The sequence below is a fragment of the Agelaius phoeniceus genome, chromosome W, assembly GCF_051311805.1.
Source record: "Agelaius phoeniceus isolate bAgePho1 chromosome W, bAgePho1.hap1, whole genome shotgun sequence".
NCBI lineage: Eukaryota > Metazoa > Chordata > Aves > Passeriformes > Icteridae > Agelaius > Agelaius phoeniceus.
In genome coordinates this window covers 20,838,019-20,861,602 of record NC_135301.1, presented here as the reverse complement: position 1 = coordinate 20,861,602, position 23,584 = coordinate 20,838,019, and the positions used below count along the sequence as shown (strand labels likewise).

General features: G+C 44.1%; 1 protein-coding gene across 2 annotated transcripts in view; it reads right to left on the bottom strand.

Moving 5' to 3' along the window:
* Positions 1-23,584, bottom strand: part of LOC129132412 (E3 ubiquitin-protein ligase KCMF1-like) — a 127,739-nt gene that overhangs the window by 13,505 nt on the left and 90,650 nt on the right. For both annotated transcript variants that reach the window (XM_077193172.1, XM_054651476.1), the window contains exon 3: positions 3,170-3,309. In XM_077193172.1, the coding sequence (XP_077049287.1) occupies positions 3,170-3,309 (140 nt within the window). The remainder of the gene's footprint in view (positions 1-3,169; positions 3,310-23,584) is intronic.

Below are 23,584 nucleotides of genomic sequence, written 5' to 3'. Positions count from 1 at the left end.
GAGCCCTGTGTTCTTGGAGATGGCTAAACATCTGCCTGCCAATGGGAAGGAATGAATTAATTCCTTATTTTGCTTTGCTTGCATAGGCAGATTTTGATTTCCCTATTATCTCAACCCACAGGTTTTTGCACTTTTACCCTCCTTATTCTCTCCCCCCTCTGCCATCCCATCCCCCTAGGGGCAGGGGAGAAGTGAGCAAGTAGCTGTGTATGCCGGTTGCCAGCTGGGATTAAACCATGACCAGTATTTTTGGCATGCAACCTAGGACTCAAAGGGTTTGAGATAATGACAGATCTGACCGGAGCATATTAGAGGAAACATAGAATTATTATAGCTGTTTAACCACTGCTGACCATAATATTAACTTATCTGTTCTCACTATTACTTTATCTGATCTGTGCCATGCTCCCTTTTTTACTGTACACATTAAAGACTTTTTGGCTTGAGAAGACAACAGGAGCTGTCCCCATGGCCAACAGAGCCAGTTCCAATCAGCTCAAAGGCAGACTTGTCCCTGGCTAAAGCTGAGCCAATCAGTGATGGTGGTAGCATCTCTGTAATAATATATTTAAGAAAGTAAAAAAACTGCACAGCAGCAGCTGTGAAAGAGGAGTGAGGAAATATGAGAAAAATAACCCTCCAGACACCAAGGTCAGTGGAGAAGGAGGGGGAAGAGGTGCTATAGACAGTAGAGATTCCCCTGCAGCCAGTGGAGAAGACCATGGTGACACAGGTTGTCCCCCTTCAGCCCTTGAAAGATCTCACATCAGATCAGGTGGATGTGCTCTGAAGAAAGCTGCAGGAAATGTTGAGGAGCTGAGTAATGCCCCTCTTTATCCTGACCAATTATAATTTTGCCATATTTTCTACCCATCCTGTTGCTGGGGAGGGAGGTGAGAGAGAAGAACTTGATGGGCATCTGGCAGCCAGCCAAGGTTGACCCTCCCCACTTTGGACCTTTCACTTCAGTCTAGTTGCTGCCTTACTAAATACAAAATGAATCTGCTAAATGTGACTGAGTAGCAGAAAAGTGATGTCTTCATTCTGAAACTTGATTCAAAGGTGATATCTGATTGCATTTCTTACAATTTTCAGACCTGCAACCCTAAAAAAGACCCCTCTGCCTGAATGCTGCTTTTGAAACCCAATATCAACAGTAACTATCATCCATCTGAATATGTCCTGCATTTCTGACCATTATCCTTAATCACTTAATGGAGAAATAATAATTACTCCAGTTTTAAATCTAAAAATGAAAAATATATAGACCAATAATTCATATGTTTTTAGGGAAGACCAAGACACTTGAGTCTCAGAACAGGCTGACCAGTTGTGAGAGACTGGAGGACATTGCTGGCTCAAAACATTTTGGGTGCGTGTGTGAGGGGAAGGAACAGGTCGGGCCTTGCCTTTGGCGAGGTGATGCACTGCCTCGTACACCCCACTCTCCCCGGGCCTGTATCCCAGCCCCACAGTGGCTGCCAATCACTGGCACACTGGAGGCAATGCTCCACATCTCATCCCCGGAGCCTCAATCTAGCCCCAGAGTGGCCAGATGACCAGAAGTCCCACCTGAGGGAAGGGCCCAGGAAAGCCAAAGGGTACTTAAACCAAAGCATGAGGAGAGCACACGTCTTGACCCTACCTCGTCTTGGAATTTCTATCAGCTGAACACTGCTGGAACCAGGAGTGGCAGCTATGTTTGTTCTTTTCTATGTTTATTCTCTTTCTCTTTCTTCTAATTCCCTCTTCTTGGAGTTTTGACTAACTTAAAATCAAATGGGCTTGGAGTTTGCTAAGCTGAATGGACTGAAGTTAATGCTTTGTGAAATGCTTTATGTTGATTGAATGTTGCTCTAAACTTTTACCAAAGTTCCCTGATTTTGTGAAGTTGCCAGTAACGTTTTTTGTTGTTGTTGTTATTTTGACCTCTTGAGAATATCTTGATGGTATTTCTCCTGTGCATCTAACTCAGAGTACATGAAAAACCGTAAGCCCTTTTAAGAGGTTCGTCTAGAGAGTTTTTGGGGGGGTCTTACACCAGTTTTAATTCTTCTACTACTCCTTGATATAAGGCCCTTAGCAGGTGCTAAGGGGAGAGATTGTCCTTCTCCCATATAAGTTCTCAAAAAAAATTTCTTCAAGCATGCACATATCTATAGGGATCTACAACAAAAATAACTAGACAACAGTTCCCTGAATGTCCTTCTGTAATCATACATTCCTCAGGCATAAACAGTATTCACACACAAATATGAATATATTCCCTACTGCTGGAAAGATACCCAAATTTCTTGGTCAAGAATTTAACTTAGGATTGATAACATACATAACTGTTGAATTAGTGAAGTGAGTGTTAGAAATAAATACAAAACATACACCTGCACCATAAAGGGAAATCTAAAAACAAGGCTACGAACTTTCCTAAAAAGAAAATTGTCTGAACAAAAAGCAGTGCAAGCATGTAGTTTCTCAACACTGTAATGAGGGTTGAGAACAAACTATTTCTAAGAGTATCAAAATCCAAGTTATTTATTATTTTATTGTTTCAATAGCAAAGAAGTCACCTTGCATTTCAGAAAAATTTCAGACCTTCTGGCACAAGCAACAGTAACATCTAGATGTAGACTTGAGAAGACTTAAGGAGAATGCTTACTGACAAAAACAAAAGCAAAATACTGTTGCAGTAGGCTATTTATATGGTATGTAATTGCTCTGCATCAATGGCCACTGTTGAAATCATCAGAAAAAATCAAGTGGAAGGGTTGAGGGAAACAGCAGGGGCCACTTTATTAAAAACCCCCAATATACTGAAAATCAATATATCAATATTTTAAAAAGTTTTTATTTTTACAAAGGTTTAACCTTTTCTGTAACATCAGGATTTAGTGGCCTGCACAACAAGGACCCAGGGACTTGGCTGCAAAACTGACAGACTGATGAGGGAGTGTTGTGAGAAATTCTAGAGAGAGGTAAAGGTGATGATGTAGGCACTGTTAATAGCTCAAGGAGTCAATAGGGAAAACACCAGCATAGTGTGTATGTATGCTACATACCTTCCTGGTCAGCATTCAAATTACCACATACTTCAAGAAAAAAAACCACCTTATTTTCTGGATATTTTCATATACTTTCACTGTAATTTCAAAACAACGCTGAAGCGGCTTACCACCTCTGTTGATGTTTCTGCATGTTCAGAAGCAACATGTTCCTGAAGAGATGTTTCTGTATAACCCATCTTTCCACAATAAGGACAAGTAAAGGACTGTGGCTGCTCTACAGAGAAAGCTTCTCCACCATAATACAGATCTGGAAAAAGATGATATTTTAGGAATGGCTCTTTTCAAGCAGGATAGCTCATTATTTAAATAACTTCTGTATATATACACTTGCGTACATGTAATCACTGGCAATTTCATTAACTAATTAATCAAAATAAACATTTTCCTTCTGCACAAAGTGTAAATGCCAATACTCTAAAGCTGTTCAATGGCTCAACTTCCAAAAAAATAAACAGACTACATGATATTTACACTAGCAAACAACATGGCTCTTCCTGAATGTTAGAAAACTAAGTCTGAACCATCATTTTTCTCCCCATCCTTGTTTTACCATAGGTGAGCTTGCATTACAGGTAAAATCACTGTAGATGCATTGTGCTCTCACAGCAAATCTATGTTAAATACTGTAATTCAAAATGACTCGGTGACACCAGCACTTCGTATGTTGATATTGGTGCCATAGCTGAACCAGTGTTTAACAATATGGGGAGCTAATCCCTGGCTAAATGAATCATCTTCTAATAGTAAAGACTCAAGCTAAAATGTAGTCAATCTATCCAAACCTCAAACTTGGCATTTTAAAGCTTAACTTCATGTAAGCAGCTCACATTTTTGCAAAAGGTAGCTGGAGGGTTTTGATCTTGCACCCTTATAAGCACCCAAGATGAACTTACACCACGGGAACTTAAACAGAAGTAACATAAGTTCTTAATATGATATTCCTGGGAAGTGGTACTACCTTATTTGTCTAGTTAACTCCTTGAAAATGGCAGGAACAGTGAGAAAACCATATGCTTCCACATAATACAAATCATAAAGCATCCTCAGCTTAGTATGCAGAGTCTGTGGCTCCCTGTCAGCAATTCTTTTTCAGAAACACCAAAACTGGGAAATCTGCTCTGAATTTCTTTGCTGTTCTGTCAAAAAGTATAATTTCTATAGAGTACTAGATATGCATATCCCTGTTCTTTAATAGACTTATTGCAATGCTTTCTGCCCTTTGCCGGGATAGCATACCAATGTTTGTGCCCATTCAGCATTTTAAAGTTTATGTCTAGCAAGCATCTTTTCCCAGAATCACTCTAGGAACTGAAAACCAATACAAACTGTCACCATTCGGAATTTCACCTTCCTCATTCGGAAATACTAGATTGTGCATTGACTTACAGAAGAAGTGAGACAACTAGGCTCATAAACACAAACACAGCCGAAGCTGAAAGTCACTAGTGCTTCTTATTAATTTCCTGCAGTCTCACATGAGTCCCTATACTGGTCCAAGTCTCAAAATTCAAGGCCATGACTAAAGCTCCTCCAGTAACCTCTCATTAGTATGTATTTCACAGCATTTCAAGGCTGCTAAGCACTAAAATAATTGATCAGGTGTGGCAGGTTGACCTTGGCTGGCCACCAAGTGCCCACCCAAGTGCTCTCACTCTCCCCGTCCTCAACAGGACATGGAGAGGAAATAAGATGGAAAAGCTCATGGGTCAAGATAAAGACAGGGAGATTGCTTACCGGTTATTGTCAGGGGCAAGATAGACTCCTACATGGGCAAAATTAATTTATTGCAAATAAAAATCGTGTAAGATAGCAAAGAACAAAGACAAAACTAAAAACACATTCCCCCTCCACCCTTCCCAGGCTCAATTTCACTCATGATTCTTGTACCTCCTTCCCCCACAAAAAGTGCAGGCAGATGGGGAATAAGGGGTTGCAGTCAGTTCAAAACACTTTATCTCTGCCACTAATTCTTCCTCACACTCTTCCCCTGCTCCAGAGTGGGGGGGGTGTCCCTCACACAGGATTCAGTCCTTCACAAAACTGCTCCAACATGGGTCCTTTTCCACAGAGTACAGTCCTTCAGGAACAGACAGCTCTAGCATGAGTCACCCATTGGCCAGAAAAACCCATCCTGCTAGAAAAACCTGCTCCTACTTAGGCTATTTCTCCACAGGCTGCAATTCCTGCCCTCCACAGGCTGCAGGGCTGCTCTGATGTGGTCCACTACAGGCTGCAGGGGAACATCTGCTCCAGAGCCTGGAGTAACTCATCCCCCTGCTTCTTCACTGACCTTGGTGTTTGCAGGGTTGTTCCTCTTGCATTTTTCTCACTCTTCCCTCACAGCTGCTGCACAGTGCTTTTTACCCTTTCTTAAATATTTTATCACAGAGGCACCACCAGCACTGCTGATTGGCTCAGCTTTGGCCATTGACAGGTCTGTCTTGGAGCCAGCTGGAATTGGCTCTGTCTGACAGTCTGACATGGGGGCAGCTTCTGGTGTCTTGTCACAGAAGCCACCTCTGCAGCCCCCCTGCCCACCTCCCCAAAGATCCTGGCAAGTATTCTGACAGAATTATACAATTGCACATTAATTTCACTAGATCTCCAAGCTATCCCTGACATCAATCTATTTGGTTCATTGCCCTATCACAACCCAGAATCTGAACAAGGTTTCAAGCACAGATTACCACAGAATCCCAGAATGGTTTGGGTTGGAAGGTGCAGCAGCGTGGGGTTTAGATGGTGGATACTGCTACCTGTACTTATTCCCCAATAAGCATCTCCTGTGGAAAAGCCGCTTGGATAGGCATTCAGGCAAAGCAGTCAAGTCCACACACCACACTCACCGTGGTGTGGCGGTTTCAGTTCAAAACCAGGCAGAAACACTTAATTTCATGTAGTGGTTTTGGTTTGTTAAAATCTGAGATTTCACTAATTTTGAGATTTCTCAACCAATTGCCTGATGAGTGTGGTGGGTTTCAGTGTTGGTCAATCACCTATGTACTCACTTCTTGTGAGATAGGAAGATAGGATTAGGAGAAAGGTAAAGCAGGCTCAAAACTTTAAAAGGGTATGAAGAAAATTTTATTAACAGTAACTAAAAGAAAAAAGTAGTAAGAATTAAAACAAATCCTTCAGAACACTTCTCCTCTCCCCACAACTTTTTCTTTCTCACTGACAATGTAAAGAAACAAAACCTAAAATTTCTAGTCAGTTTACTACCTCTAAAATAGTCTTTCTTCAGTTCACTTAGGGAGAGCAGTCCTTTTTGTTAATGTTATGGAGACTTCTCCACAAGAGTGAAAAAAACCAGTTCTCTCGTGGTTCGCAATTTCCTTACCTATAGCAGCTGCCCAGGGAACCCTGTTATCATGAAGTCCCTTCCATTTTCTACAAGCCTTCCCACAGCTTGTTGATGGGCCATGTCAACTTATGGGGTATTGTTTTAAAGATGAGTTGTTCAAAGGCAAAAGTTTTTATTATCTATCTCTAAAATCATCTTCATCCTTGGGAACAGAGATCTTCTTTTCCTGGGGGCACAGGACTACTCTTCTCTCTTTCTCTGTTCAAACTTCTCATGGGATCACAGCTACTTTAACATCTACTTACTTTAGCATGGAGGCCTTTGCGCGATATCAATTTGAACCCTTCATCTCTCCATAGTTTCATGCGTTATAGGGAAAAAGAGTCTTTTCTCCATAGCTTACAAGAGGATTTCAGCTCCAAAATCAAGGTATCTCCTCATCCCTCCCATCTGCAACTTAATTTCTTTTTCACTGACTATGATGTCCTTATGTTGTTCTTTCACATGTTTGCATATTGTTTCTTTCTCTCACTTGAGGGCGGATTGAAGCACTGAAAGAGTTAACATGTTGCTTGGGGCCCTTCAAATGGTCACCTGACCCACTGGGTAACTTGTGGCGGGAACTGCGGCTGTGTCAGGATCGGCTTCATGGTTGGTTTTTGGTTTTCTCTGCATTCAATTCCAGCCTCAGGGCCACTCTGCACGGCTGCAGGGCTGCCTCTCGTCTCAGCCGCGCTGGGGGGAGGGGACCTGACGGCAAGATCTTAACAGCCGCGGCCAGCCGGACTGGGGCCCCGGCCCAGCCAGGACGGGGCTCGGAGCCCCCCTGACCCCCTGGCCTCCCGTGGCAGAGCCTGCCTGGCCCGGCCCAGGATGGGGTCCAGCGGGCCCAGGGCATGTTACCTTCTTGCCGGCTGGGAAAGAAAAAGGTGTTCCCGGGTTTCTTTCGTCTTTAACATGTGTTTTTCACAGAGGTGTGTTCAGCTTCTCAGTGGTTCAACAGACTATCAGTTGCACACAAAGCTTTTGCATCACTTCCCTAAATTCCTCCCATGTCAAACTATGACACACGGCTAGCTCAGCAAAGAGAGGCAGAAGGGCCTTTTGTATGGTCAGTTCCAGCAAAGGTTTATTGCAGCACACCAAAGGGAAACCAGAGACAAAACACGAGACCGTTCGGTCTCCACAAGGTTAAGTATGGGAGGGCACGGGGGCGGTACAAACGGCAGGGCAAAGGCCATTGGCCTACAGGGAAGATGGGGCCAGCCACCAGGGATACCACAACCAATGAGGAAACAGGGAAAGGAGAAACTACTAGAATTTGGAACATATGGGAAAAGGAACTGGAGTGATTCATGGTGTTGTGCAAGACTCCATGGGGAAGTCTTTTCTGTCCGCCTAGGTGGGGAAAACTCTATAGTAAATTCTTCCAAGGCAAGGCTCTGGGGATTTCCCTGAGGGGGAAGGATTCAGAGGATTCCACAGGAAGGGACTTAAAGATCATCTAGTTCCAACCCCCCTGCCATGGACAGGGATGTCAGTCACTAGATCAGATTACTCAAGACCCCATCCAACCTGGCCTTGAACACTTCCAGGGATGGGGCATCCACAGCCTCTCTGGGCAACCTATTCCAGTGCCTCACCACCCTCTGAGTAAAGAATTTCTTCCTAACATCTAATCTAAACCTGCCTTCTGTCAGTTTAAAACTGTTCCCCCTTGTCCTATCACTATCTATCCATGTAAAAAGTTGCACTCTCTCTCTTTTTTAGAAGTCCCCTTCAAGTACTAGAAGGCCTCAATGAGGTCTCCCCTGAGCCTTCTCTTCTTCATACTGAACAATCCCAGCACTTTCAGCCTGTCTTCATAGGAGAGGTTCTCCAGCCTTCAGATCATCTTCGTGGCCTCCTCTGGACCCACTCTAACAGGTCCACATCTTTCTTGTGTTGAGGACCCCAGACCTGGACACAGTACTCCAGGTGGGGTCTCATGAGGGCAGAGTAGAGAGGGAGAATCCCCTCCCTCGACCTGCTGGCCACACCTCTCTTGATGCAGCACAGGATGTTGTTTGCCTTCTGGGCTATGAGTGCACACTGTTGGCTCATGTCCAGGTCTCCCTGGATGGCATCCCATCCTTCTGTTGTGTCAACTGCACCGCTCAGCTTCGTGTCATCTGCAAACTTGCTGAGGGTGCGCTCGATCTCACTGTCTGTGTCATTGATGAAGATATCAAAGAGCCCTTGTCCCAAGACAGAGCCCTGAGGGACACTACTTGTCACCAGCCTCCACCTGGACATAGAGCCATTGACCACAACTCTCTGGCTACATCCAGCCAGCCAATTCCCTATCCACCAAGTAGTTCTCCCTTCAAATTCCTGTCTCTACAATTGGGAGATGAGGATGTCATGTAGGACTGTGTCAAAGGCCTTACAGAATTCTAGGTAGATGACATTGCTTGGTCTTCCCTTGTCAACCATTGCAGTCACTCCATCATAGAAGGTCACCAGATTGGTCAGGTACAATTTGCCCTTAGTGAAGCCATGCTGGCTGTCTTGGATACCCTCCTTGCCTTGCATGTGCCTTAACATTGCTTCCATGAGGACAATTTAACAATGGCAAAACCAGTAGTGTCAAAATGTGAGATCTGCTTGAAAAACAACCCAGTGGCTAGACGACAGGGACAGCTTGGAAGGATTCGGGTAGGAATAGAACCAGGAGACTACTGGCAGGTGGATTTTGTAGAATTGCCAAGAACTTGAGGATACAAATATCTGTTAGTGGGGGTTGACACATTTTCTGGATAGCCAGAAGCCCTTCCCTGTCGCACAAACCAAGCAAAATAAACAGTTAAGTGGTTACTACAAGAGATTATTCCCAGGTTCAGGGTTCCCCTAGGGATATCATCAGATAGGGGCCCCCATTTTATAGCCACAGTAGTAAGAGAAGTAAGTAGATTGCTGGGAATAACTTGGGACCTCCACATACCATGGAGACCCCAGTCAAGTAGACAGGTAGAGAGGATGAATCAGACATTAAAGAGGTAAATCAGTAAAATATGCCAAGAAGCCAAACTGCAGTGGCCCCAAGCTTTACCAATAGCACTGTTGAGTATCCTGATAAAACCTAGGAATGGAATGACAGTAAGCCCTTATGAGATATTGTATGGGAAACCATATGAATCTCCTGAACCTAACCCAAATGTACATGTCACGGGAAAGCCAGAAGTGTATAATTATGTTCTGTCTCTCTGGAAAACTTAAGCTTGGCTTCGGAGAGTCCTTGTGTGGAATAGGCCGCTGACTCTCAAGAATCCAGTTCACAACATATACCCAGGAAATGAAGTGTACATTAAGACTTGGAACGAAGAACCATTAAAAGAGATGGAGTGGACCTATCAGGTACTGTTGACTACTTTCACAGCAGTCAAAGTGGTTGGAGTAGACTCCTGAATACACTACACCCGAGTGAAGAAAGTCCGTCCTGGACAGTGGACTGCACAAACTGTAGGACCAACAAAGCTGCAGATAAGATGTGTTTAACTGTTTCAAATGTTATCAGTAGTTGTGCCAATGCTCACTTTATGGTTATTAATATCTTTGGGATGTGGAATGCAAAAAGATCAACTAACCATTCTTCATTCTAGAATGAAGAGGGAGGTACAGGCAGAAACACAGGTGATAAAGGTTTCTAATGCAATTCGGGCTGAGAATGTAATGACTGGATTAGTCAAAGACTTCACCAAAATGCAAAACACCAGCAGAGTAACTGCCTGTCTGCCAATACCAAAGGCAGTGGGAGACCCAATAAGTTGGGGAATCATAACATCTAATTTACCTGAAATACAAAAGAACAAAACAATTGCATGTAAACAGATACCGGAGTCAAGGCAAGTAGTCAGAGAAACCTGGAAAGTAACAGGGGAGTGGATGAGGCCTCTGAGGAAATGGGACTGTATTTGAAGTCATGGCAAGGTAGGAAAAATCATAGAGTGGTGGGTTAAAGATCAAGACATTGCAAATTGGGAATGCTGCTTGCCACACTATAAAAAGATTAGAGAAAATATCACAGAGACCACTCTGGTGTGGAAGTGTGAGGAAAAAGATTGGAAAGGTCATATAGAGCCCTGGGACAGTGCGTGGTCCATTGAAAAATTCCAATACATGGCAAACACCCCTTGGTGTATTAAATGGGAAGGCTCTGAGAATGAAACAGATCCAGCAGTAACGAACACTGCCACTAGTAGTAGAATGAAGGCAGACAAAGTTGGCCCAACCAACTGTGGGCACGTAATAAAACTTATGATTGCACTTCTGATAACATAGAGATAAAACAAACGTCACCACTGGCACTAGCCGTGCAAATTGGTTGTGCCTGCAGAGGGATCAAACACAAACAAGGGAAAGTGAATTATAAAAGACTAGTGGGATGTAGTAAAAGTACAATCCGAAGTCCAGGACAATTAGTATGGGCAACAAGTGATGGTACCTGGACAACACATCTGCCTGTAGATGGGAAAGTAAAGGAAATTTCTTTGAGCCTCCCTACTTTATGTCCAATTTGGAAAAAGTCCCCATTTAACGAAAAACATGAACTTCTGCAGATAAGAGCAAGACGAGAAGTTCTAGACAATGAAAATCCAGATGACACTTGGCAAGAACCCTCTAGTGGAGAGAAATTTGGGTGGGCCCTAGAGTCATTACTTGGTCCTATAGAAAACTATCGGAGTAGGGAGATGCTGTACAAACTTATAGGTCAGGTAGATAGATTGGCAAGAGTCACCCGGGAAGGATTTAAAGAATTAAACGTACAATTACAAGCCACCACAAAAATGACTTTCCAAAATCGATTGGCCTTAGATTTGTTACTCCTGAAAGAGCATGGAGAATGTGGATTTTTAAAGGGACAAGTTGATCATTGCTGCGTTCATATCCCAAATGTAACTGCAGATGTAGAATGTGACATCAATCAGTTGAAACAAATAGAGCATGAAGCACAAGAAGAGCAAAAGGATTTGACTACAAGCTGGTTAGGAAAAATCTTTAAAGGGTTAGAGTGGAATGTGAGTTCATGGATTGAATCTATCATTGAGAGTGTGATAATCTTACTAATTGTATTCTTAGCAATTTGGTTCGTTTACAGCATCTTAAAGGGAGAGATACAGAAGAAAACGTCCTGGAACCAGAAAATAATAAAGGCACTGACACGAGATCCACGCCCACCATCTTCTGGTTCTCCAGTTCGTGATAGCATCCACAACAACGTTTACATCTACCCTGGATTTGAAGATTGTCAAGTATAATTGAGAAGTAAAGGACTGTATCAAGTGAAAACATTTATACCTATAGTGAAGTGAAAATGCTTTCAAAGGGGGGACAATGATCGTGGGGACCTGGGAAAATGTTAAAATAGACTCTGAAATGTTAGGCTTTGTGTTGCACCTGCATAAGCAGTATGATAAATGATATAATTGTTAGATGTGATGATTGTTTAGTAACTAAATATAATTATTGTATAATCATAAGAAGAATCATGAGAAACTATGTTAGAAATTTAAGGGGGAACCATGAGAAGCCATGCTTGACTGAAATCTATGTATACAATAGAACAATATAAGTTTAATAATTAACATGAAAGTTATATAACGATAGAATATAAAAACATGTTCATCTCGGATGTATGGTCGGAGTCAGATTTGAGTTGAATACTCCTGACACCCAGAGCTCTTAATAAAAGCACCGACATATGATCATTTTCGTGGTTATATGTTTCTGAATGCTAACAAAAGCACCTGCATATAATCATTCCGTGATTATGTGTTCCTGAACGCTAACAACTGGTTTTGCTTTCAAACCAGAACACCTTCCCACACTGATTCTAGTTTAAAGTTCTCCTGATTAGTCCCATCAGCATAAGCCCACAGACCCATTTGTCCCATCTGGGACAGGTGGATCCCATCAGGCCCCAGCATACATTGTCTTCAATGGTTTAAAATCCCAAAGTTTGGTACAGGCACCAGTTTTGAGCCAGGTATTGATATCATTGATATCCTGGACTTGCCCGATTCTTCCAAAGTCTCCTTCCATTACTGGAAGGATTGAGGAAAACACTACCTGTGCTCCTGAACTTTTTAGGATTCTTCCCTGGGCTCTAAAGTCTCTTTTGATTGACCTTACTTTTTTTTTTTTTTTTTTTTTTTGTGACACTTTGTACATTGTTGAAAAAGCAGGAATGGATAATAGTCTAAAGGTTGAATTAGGCTCTTCAATCTTGTGGCAACATTCCTAATTCAGGCCCGGAGAGGCAGCGAGCTTCTCTGGAAAGAGGGTCTGGTCTGAGAACAGGTGCTTCTGCTCCACACAGGAGGGAATCAATGACCATAACTCGATGCTGTTTCTCCTTAGTGTTGGTCTGTCATGGTTTGACGCTGGCACAATGCCAGTGCCCCCATGAAAATACCTTCTCCCTGGTGTCTACTGTGAGATGGGACCAGGAATAGAGCAAAGCAGGCTCCAGCTTAGGAATAGAAGGGAAAAAAACTTTATTAACCTACAATATATAAAAGAAACACACAAAACTCAAGATGAAAACCTTCCAAACATTCCTCCTCCCTCCAACCAAGTTCCCAATGCATCACAGTAAGACAAAACCTTGGACTCTCAATTCAGTTGCCACCCCTCAGATCACCAACTCCCAGTCCATCACCACCCTTCAGATAATCAATTCTCAGTTCAAGAGGAGAGGAGTCCTTCTTGTGCCATAGGCTTCCCCTGGAAACACAGTTGAAACCTCTTGTGTTCCCATGTCACTCGTGGCACCACCCAGAGAACATTTGCCATCGTGACCTCTTCCTTCCATGTCCAGTGCTCTCACCACTGCACATGGACCAGAGCTGCTTCTAGGGTTTTCCTTTTAAGGGTGCTTTGTCCAGTTCCAAAAAGAGCACAGTCTCTCACTTTTGGGACACCTGTCCCCCCCAAATTTCACCCCCTGGGGCCAAGGGGTCTCAACACTGAACTCTATTGGCTCTGAGCCATTGCCTCCCCCTGGATGCAGTCTCCGTGTCACAGGAAACATGGTTCTGTCCATGGCTATACAAGAAAAGTCCAGCCAAAGGCCACTCCATCATCTCCTGCCACCTAGAATTCTTCTCAACTTCTCTCGGACATCTTTCACTAGCACAGACTTTCATCACACTTGCCCATTTCCTGCTATTCATCCCTATCTCTCTTCTCATTCAACTGCAGGAGGATCAGCATTTGTAAGGTTTCCATCATCCAAGAAAAGGGTTAAAAATCTCAGGCTCTGCCTGTCCAGAACTCCCACGGCTGCCCTGCTGGGCACCTTCTCGCAGGCCGTGCTATCAAATTTCAAGGTGGCACAGGCACAGGCTGGCTGCTCTCTCCCTCTCTCTCTCTCCTGGGAGGGGGGGGGAGGGGGGGGGCTGCCAGATGTCTCTTGGTGCTCCTCCACCCTTCCATCCTCAGGGCCCAGGCCTACCTCACCTGGCCACATGGCTTCCCCTCCCCCGCCCAGCCACAGCAGCTGGGCAGGGGAGAGGTCTGAACTCTTCACTCACCGGAACCCAAGAGAGGTTTTCCTGGGAGTTCTCTGCTTTTAACCCCCATGTTCTCAGAGGCATATCCATGTCCCCAGTGGCCACACCAGGTGCCAATATTCAAATCTGAGCACCTATTGGTTTGACCACAGCATCCCAAAAAACTCACTTCCTCTCAAACCACGACACGGTCTTAATGCAGGTTTTGTTGCGAGGGCTTGGGGTCTCTGACCTTGACAAAACTGCTTGCACAGGTCACAGGTTCCTCCTCTTTCTCATTATGAGCTTTATTTACTGTACCCATGGGTTTGTACCTGTTCTATAAGGGTATGTGAGAGAGTAACTTAGAGGGTAAGGAGGTTACTTTCTCTTACTGCTCCATGCTGCAACTTTCTTCTACCATTTCTTATCCCTTGTGATACTGCCTTCCCTCTGGCAGAAAGCAGATCCTGGACCTGCCTCCATAGTGGCCATGTTGAGTTGGCTTCTATACATCATAGATGGCAGAGTACAGCTCCATTGATGGAGTGTCCATCTCCCTCTTAGACTCTCAAATACTCCTCAGTCTGCTGCTCACCTCCTCCTGAAGCTCAGCCACCAAGCAGAGCAGTTCATCAATCTGGTCACAGCTCCCACAGTCTTGCTTGCAATCACTTTCCATCTCTAGGAATATCCCTTCAGACATCCCACAGCCAGAAACCTGGGTAGTTGCATCCTTGAATAGGAGCTCTGTCTGTATGGCTCCATTGGTTTTCCCAGATGCTAGAAGCTCAGGAAAAGCAGAGGACACTGCTTTTTGCCAGGTGGCTATCATGCTGCTGCTGCTGTGTGCCTGCCTACTAGAAATATATATGCTTGTTTGTTGCAGTCAGCTGGACTGATTATTTTTGCCTGCTTAAATCTCCTGTGCTGCCTGGTGCAGGCTCTGCCCCTTGCTGTCTCTTTCAGTGGGTCTGGGGTCAGTTGCTTGGGAACACCCTCTGTTCAAGACAAGCTTCTACTTGTCCACATGTATCTCTCATGGATTTTTAAAAATTATATGAGTAACACACTAATCCAAAGGTGTGTTCACTTAGAGACTTTCAAAGAAAAATATTAGAAAAATATTGTGGTTTCCTAGATGGTTTCTAGATGCACAGAACATTCACAAGATGGTTGGAAGAACTTTTTGAAAGTTAACATTGAATGTTAATTTATAGCTCCACAAGCAAGCATATATCAGTCCTCTTTTCCCTATGAATCATGCACCCTTAATGTTTATGATGATGCTGTAATTTAACCCTATATGTAATATACAAGAATAACTGTCATCATGGAAGAAATAAGTTTAAACCATATATCTCAAATAGTGACCAGAACATTGAATTAATATATACTGTTACACAAATATTTTTACCTTGTGAAAAAACAGAAAAGTAAAGTTTAAGAAGGAATATCGGTGTTGTATTGCACTAAATAGTTCATTTAGTTGTTGTTTTGCACTGGGTTTTGTATTTTGCACTGAATAGTATGTTTGTATCCTCATGGGATTCCCCTCTCATATCACATGGTCTTCCCCTCTCCCCTAAGCCCCAGTGGTGGTGGTTTCTCCCTGGTCTACTCCTCCCCTTGTCCTCTCCTCACTTGTATCCCATTGGCTGTGGCCCCTCTCCTCCACTCCCCTTCCCCTGGGCTTAAAATCTCTGGGGAAGAGACCTCTGACCTCTTTTTGCCTCCCTTGGACCTCCCTGGAGTGGTTCCACAATAAAGTGGGACGATCGTCCCAAGAGGAAAGAGCGCCTCTAGTCTTTTACTTTTGTCCTTGTAAGACTGTGAGGGGCCAGGGTCCAAATATCTAGAAACTTCAATGATAGGATTTTCAAGACTAGATTTGTATATTTAAATTTGTCTTTCCAAACTCTGGATTCTCAGAGCACAGATTTCAAAGTCATTACAAGGCAGGCTTAGGGCAAGCAGCTACTAGACAATTAAACATAAATGAGATACTTCTCTGCTCAGAGAGCTCTGAGAAAGAAGCTATATATTGGTATATTCAGCTGTTTTGAGCTTTAAATGCATAGAGGAAATAGCATAATGTGTATATTCAATACTTTTTTAAAATCAAAAAGCTAAAAAAATTACTAAAAAAATGAAAACTTCAACAACGATATTTATACTACAATCACAGAATTGTTAGGTTTAGAAGGGACATCTGGAGGTCATCTAGTCCAAACCTGCCAAGGCAGGGTCACCTAGAGCAGGTTATACAGGAACACATCTGGGCGGGTTTTGAATGTCTCCAGAGAGGGACACGCCATGCCCTCCCTGGGCAGCCTGTTCTGGTGCTCTGTCATCCTCAATGGAAAGAGGTTCTTCCTCATGTTGAGGTGGAACTCCTTGTGCTTTAGTTTATGGCCATTGCTTCTTGTCCTGTAGCTGGACACCACTGAACAATCTGGCACCATCCTCTTGGCACCTGCCTTTGAGATATTTATATGCATTAATGAGATCCCCTCTCAGTTTTCTCCAGACTAACCAGGCCCAGCTCCTGCAGTATCTCCTCATAAGAGAGATGCTCCAGACCTCTAATCTAACGTGGGGCTGAGAAAGTAAAAAAACCCTTTATTAATTACATGCTAGTTGTGCTTGCTCTGTAGAGGGTTAAAGCAGTCAGTAGCCATGTTGCTTAAATTCATAATGTCTCTTGGGGTAGAAGCCTTCATATAGTTCTAGTCTCTAGGCTTTTCTGAGGTTTCAATACCTTTCTAGCCACTAAGATTATGGTCCCTAACATAGTTTTTACAGTAAAGGGGCACGAATTAAAATAACTGTTGTGCTGGGCTTAGTGATAATGATTTATAAGGCATTTACAAAAATACTAGAGTCTGTTCAAGATATGTATAGTTTATAGTTTCTTCATCCTACCCTGCGTCCCAGTTCCAATAGTATGTTTTGGGGATTTATTAGTAATTGCATCCAGTTTGTTAGAAGAAGAGCAAAAGATGAGGCTTTCCAGCCTTTCCTTCTTCTTCTTTGAATCTATTATGTCACTTTTTAAGAATGTTCAGTTTCCCCTAAATGTTAAAGAAACCATCTTTCTAGTATTTAATCTAATAAGCTTTCTTTATATAGTCTACAACTTCTCTAGAATGAGAGCTGAAATATCCAGAAGAGCTAATGAGACCCCTAACCCAGAAGTAGACCCAGGCATGGAAAATCCTGAGTAGTGTGGAGAATGATAAAATATGAACCAAACCCTAAAAGAATTTTCTAACCCTGTAAACTGGGATTTTCCACGTGAACAAATTCAGAACCCAGCTGAAGTAGGGAAATACCTGAAAGAGAAGTGCCATAATAACTCTAAAGAAAAAAAGCTCATTACAATAAGCTAAGCCCTGGCCTATGCTTATTGCACACTGCTAAATACTGTAAAGCAGCAAATAGAAGCAAGAGGGCAAGGAGATAAATCAGCAGCTACCCAAATCACTCAAACTACAGCCAACACCCCAACTACTCAAGTTGTAACTAAACCAGACAATAACCCTAAACCACTAGCAGTCACTGCTGGAAAGAAGCACACAAACAAAACCAATCAGCGAATAACCAACAATAATAATCCAGGAGAAAGACCCTCAACACCAATTACTGATACAAAAGACAAAGTTAAAGCAACTGATACAGAAACCACTATTAAGTCCTATTCCCTAAAAGACCTTCATGACCTAAGAAAGGATTACACTCAAAGACCTAATGAATCTATAATTAGTTAGTTAGTCTGCCTTTAAGATACTGCAGGCAAAACTACAATTTAGACAGTAGTAAAGCAAAGAATTTAAGATCCCTGTCACATGATCCCATCATCAACCAAAAAATTATGAGGGGGGCTAACCCTCACAACCTCTAGGCACAGATCCTAGAAAGTGTAGCACAAAGATACCTGTGTGCAGACAATCTCTATATGCAACAAACTCAGTAGAAGACCATAAAACAAAAAATTCAATACTTAAGAGAAATAGCAGTAGCAGAGATTGTCTTCCCAGATGACGTAAACACTATAAATTCAGACTTAATACCATATATATCCATAATGTAGCAAAACTTGTACGACTTAAGCCACAAAAATATGCTTCTGCTTTAACAATAATAAAGCAGGATGACAGTAAAGAGACTGTACTTAATATAGTGAAAAAGCTCTGAACATATACAAATGCTATACATAGCCCAACACATACCAGAATGGCAGCAGTAGAAACAGGTCTGCAAAAATTAGAAGATAAGATAGAAGAAAATCACAAAAAACTCAAAAAAGATATTAAAAAAACCTTTCTCCAAATCTCAGCAATACAAATCAGAAGTTTTAGTATTCAACACAGAAGTTCTCCAGATAAAGAAAGTACACTCCACAAACTGAGCTGTAGTTCTTCCTATTTAAGTGCAGAAAAAACATGAAGAGTGTCCTAGGGTGGCGTTATGATGCTTGTATCCCCATTCATGTGTTCTGTTAATGTTGGATATTATGTTCTGTACCTTTAAGACCGGCTCTGAAGAGGGAAAGTTTTGTTTTGGTTTTCTTATCAGCCTGGCGGGACACAGAGACTGCAGCTTTTGCTTTTGCTGCTTTTGCTTTTTGCTTTTGCTCTCTCGCTCTTGCTTGCTTCGCTTCTGCTTGCTTTTGCTCATTAGCTAGTTTAGCTAAACTGTCCAATTTCTTCCTGGACGGTTTCTCCTTTCCTTTTTCTGATCATTTCGAACCTGCTCCAGACTGGGACCTGAGAAACACCAAGATCCTGCACCTTCTGGCCTGCAGCAGCAGCCCCAGCGCCAGAGGGACTGAGAACAGAGTGACCACCCCTCAAGAGAGACTTTCTGAATTTGTCATCTTTTTCAGAGTGGTGTCATCCGGTATTGTTCATTTTGTGTGCTGGGGGGTGCTGTGCTTGTTAAATAAACAGGTTCTTTCCACTCCTCTCCCAGGAATCCTTCCCGAACCGGTTGGGGGGAGGGGCTGTGTGGGTTTGCTTACTGGAGGAGCCCTAATTTGGAAATTCTCCTCCAAATTTGCCCTAAACCACAACAAAATCTTGGCGCCCAACGCTGGGCTCGAGAGAGTGAGTGGAAAAACCCTGTTTTGAGGGTATTTTGGTTGCCATTACTCTCTGTTTGTTTGAAGCAGTTAATAGCCATGCTTTTTGAATTCATGATAAGTGTTGGGGTGAAGGCTTGCATGTGCTTCTGGTCCCTAGGGTTTTTCGAGATTTTAATACCTCTGTGGTCCCTAGGTTTATTTTCCTATCCTGAAATAGTTCTAGTATTGTCCCTAATACATAGTTTTTACAGCAGAGGGGCAGTGACCAGAATAGCTATCCTGCTGGGCTTGATGGCAATGATGTGCAAGAAGTTTATAAACATGTTGGGGTCTGCTCCAGGTATGAATGGTTCTTGGCTATGGTTATTCATCCAGTTTGTTAGAGGAGGAGCAGCAGGAAAAGAGGCTTTTCAGCCTTTGCTTTCCTTCTTCTCCTATGAATCGGTTGCATCAGTAGTGAAGGATGTTCAGTTTCCCCTGAATGTTAGAGAAACCATCTTTCTTGTATTCAATCTGGTAACCTTCTTCTATACAGTCTGCTGTTTCTCCAGAATGAGGGCTGAGATTTCTAGACGGGCTGATGAGACCCCTGACTCAGGAGTAGACCCAGGTGTGAAACATCCTGAGTGGTGTGGGAAATGGGAGGAAATGGGCCAAATCCTGAAGGAATTCTCCGACCCTATAGTCTGGGATTTTCCCCATAAACAAATTCAGAACCCAGCTGAGGTGGGGAAATATCTGAAAGAGAAATACCAGGATGAGCCTAAGGAGAGAAAGGTCATTGCAGTGAGCTGGGCCCTGGCACATGCTTATCGCACTCTGTTGGAGACTGTAGGACAGCAGATGGAGGCAGGGGGACAGGGAGATCAATCAGCTATCCCAGTCACTCAGGCTGCAGCCAACACCACAGGCTCAAAGCCAGCAGCCAAACCAGATAGTGAGCGTAAGCCAGCAGCTAAACCAATGGCTGTTGCTACCAGTACCAGAAGTGGGAAATGCACAGACAAGACCAATCGACCAGTGGATGATGATGATGATGATGATGCAGGGGAAGGAACCTCAATGCCTCCTGACATAAAATCAGGAGTCAAAGCAGCAGGTGCAAGACTAGATGCAAATATTGAGTCCTTTTCCCTGAAGGACCTTCGTGGCTTACGGAAGGATTACACCAGACGACCTGATGAATCTATAATTAGTTGGTTAGTCCGTCTCTGGGATGCTGCAGGCGAGGCTACAATTCTGGATGGCACGGAAGCGAGGCATTTGGGATCCCTATCACATGATCCTGTCATCGACCAAGGAATGATGAAGGGGGCAAACCCTCAGAGCCTCTGGGCACGGGTCTTGGAAAGTGTTGCACAAAGATACCTGTGTGCAGATGATCTTTATATGCAACAAACACAGTGGAAGACCATAGAGCAAGGGATCCAACGCCTGAGAGAGATGGCAGTGGCAGAGATTATCTTCTCAGATGATGTGACAACTAGGAACCCAGACTTGGTGCCATGCACGTCTGTGATGTGACGGAAACTTGTGCGACTTGGGCCACACGAATATGCTTCTGCCCTAGCCATAATGAAGCGGGATGAGAGGGATGAGACTGTGCTGGATATGGCAAGGAAGCTCCGAGCATATGCAGATGCTGTGCATGGCCCAACACATGCCAGAATTGCAGCGGTAGAAACACATCTGCAGAACTTAGAGGATAAGATAGAGGAGAATCATAAGAAGCTCAGAGAGGAGATTAAAGAAGACCTTCTCCAAATCTCGGCAGTACAGATCAGAAGTTCTGGTATCCAAGGCAGACGTTCCCCAGATGGCCAGAGAAGGTACACCCCACGAACAGAGCTGTGGTTCTACATGCGTTGTCGCAGACATCTTTCATGAAAAATCCTTTCTTAGGATTTTTCCTTGTGAGAAGCTGCAGTTTCAGGAACCAAAGTAAACAATGGTTATCTGCTGCTGTGGAATGCAACGGGTCGACCCGTGATTGGTCTCCTGTGGGTGTTTGGATTTCTTGACCACTCATGGCAGAGCTGGCTCTTGCTCTGTCTGAGACACAGATCTTTGTTATTCATTCTTTTTCTATTCTTAGCTTAGCTAGCTGCTGAAGAAACCTTTCCTTTCTATTGCTTTTTAGTATAGTCTTAATGTAACATATATCATAAAATAATAAATCAAGCCTTCTGATCATGGAGTCAACATTCTCGTCTCTTCTTCATCCTGAAAACCCTTGTGACCACAGTCACACTGCGTGACTGTGGAGAAAATATGAGGAGGTAGGATGGAAAACCTACTGCTGTTCTGGCACGACGGGTGCGTGAATTGAAGGAAGCCACCAGGAAGAAAGCAGCTCCAGTTGCCCATAGCCGAACCACCAGGTGTGATGCTGATGATGCCACGTCTGATCCCCTTGAAGGAACATCCAAGACATATGCCCAGGGAAAGAAGGATAACCAGGCTTAGAGGGGCCCTGCCTCTAGCCAGGTAGAGGTCAGGGAAAATCGTGTTTTCTGGTCTGTGTGGATTCGTTGGCCTGGCACATCGGAACCACAAGAGTATAAAGCTTTGGTTGATACTGGTGCGCAATGTACATTAATTCCGTCGAGACATGTGGGGACAGAGCCTGTTTCTATTGCTGGTGTGACAGGGGAATCCCAGGATTTCACTTTGGTGGAAGCTAATGTGAGCCTCACTGGGAATGAGTGGAAGAAACATCCTATTGTGACTGGCCCAGAGGCCCCATGTATTTTGGGCATAGACTACCTTCGAAGTGGGTATTTCAAAGACCCAAAAGGACTCAAGTGGGCATTTGCGATAGCTGCTGTAGAGACAGAGGGCATCCAGCAATTGAACACCTTGCCTGGGCTGTCTGAGAATCCATCTGCAGTAGGATGTCTGACGGGAGAAGAGCAACGAGTGCCAATTGCCACCTCCATAGTGCATCGACGACAGTATAGAACCACTCGAGATGCTGTGATCCCCATCCATAAGATGATCCGTGAGCTGGAGAGCCAAGGGGTGGTCAGCAAGATCCACTCACCCTTCAACAGCCCCATTTGGCCTGTGCGAAAATCTGAAGGAGAATGGAGATTGACTGTGGACTACCGTGCATTGAATGAGGTGACTCCACCACTGAGTGCTGCCATGCCAGACATATTAGAGCTCCAGTACGAGCTTGAGTCCAAGGCAGCGAGGTGGTATGCCACTATAGACATTGCCAATGCATTTTTCTCCATTCCTCTGGCAGCAGAATGCAGGCCTCAGTTTGCTTTCACGTGGAGGGGAGTGCAGTATACCTGGAACCGACTGCCCCAGGGGTGGAAGCACAGTCCTACCATCTGCCATGGACTGATCCAGACTGCACTAGAAAGGGGTGAGGCTCCAGAACATCTGCAATATATTGATGACATCATTGTGTGGGGGAACACAGCTGCGGAAGTGTTTGAGAAAGGAAAGGAAATCATCCAAATCCTCCTGGGAGCTGGTTTCGCCATTAAAAAGAGCAAAGTAAAGGGACCAGCTCGTGAGATTCAGTTCCTGGGAGTGAAGTGGCAAGATGGACGGCGTCAGATTCCTACAGACGTCATCAACAAGATCACAGCAATGTCTCCACCCACCAATAAGAAAGAGACACAAGCTTTCCTAGGTGCCATAGGCTTTTGGAGGATGCACATTCCTGAGTATAGTCAGATCGTGAGCCCTCTTTACCTGGTCACCCGCAAGAAGAACACTTTCCACTGGGGCCCTGAGCAGCAACAGGCCTTTGTCCAGATCAAGCAGGAGATCGCTCATGCAGTAGCTCTTGGCCCAGTTAGGACGGGACCAGATGTGAAGAACATGCTCTATTCTGCAGCCGGGAACCATGGCTTGTCCTGGAGCCTTTGGCAGAAGGTGCCTGGGGAGACTCGGGGTCGACCACTGGGATTTTGGAGTCGAGGCTACAGAGGCTCTGAGGCCAACTACACTCCCACAGAGAAGGAAATTTTGGCTGGCTGTGAAGGAGTCCAAGCCGCCTCAGAGGTGATTGGTACAGAAGCGCAACTCCTCCTGGCACCCCGACTACCGGTGCTGGGGTGGATGTTCAAAGGCAAGGTTCCTTCCACTCACCATGCCACCAGTGCCACATGGAGCAAGTGGATTGCTCTTATCACTCAGCACGCCCATATAGGTAAACTGAATCGCCCTGGGATTTTGGAGGTAATTACAAATTGGCCTGAAGGTGAGAATTTTGGTGTCACAGATGAAGAACAAGAACCAGTGACAAGGGCTGAAGAGGCTCCTCCATATAACCAACTGCCCCCAGAGGAAACACGCTATGCTCTTTTCACTGACGGTTCCTGTCGCATCTTAGGGATGAACCGGAAGTGGAAAGCAGCCGTATGGAGCCCCACACAACAGGTTGCACAAGCTACCGAAGGAGAAGGTGGATCAAGTCAACTTGCGGAACTCAAAGCCATTCAACTGGCCCTGGACATTGCAGAAAGAGAGAAATGGCCAAAGCTCTACCTCTACACTGATTCATGGATGGTAGCCAATGCTCTGTGGGGATGGCTGGAGAGGTGGAAAAAGGCTAACTGGCAGCGTAGAGGAAAACCAA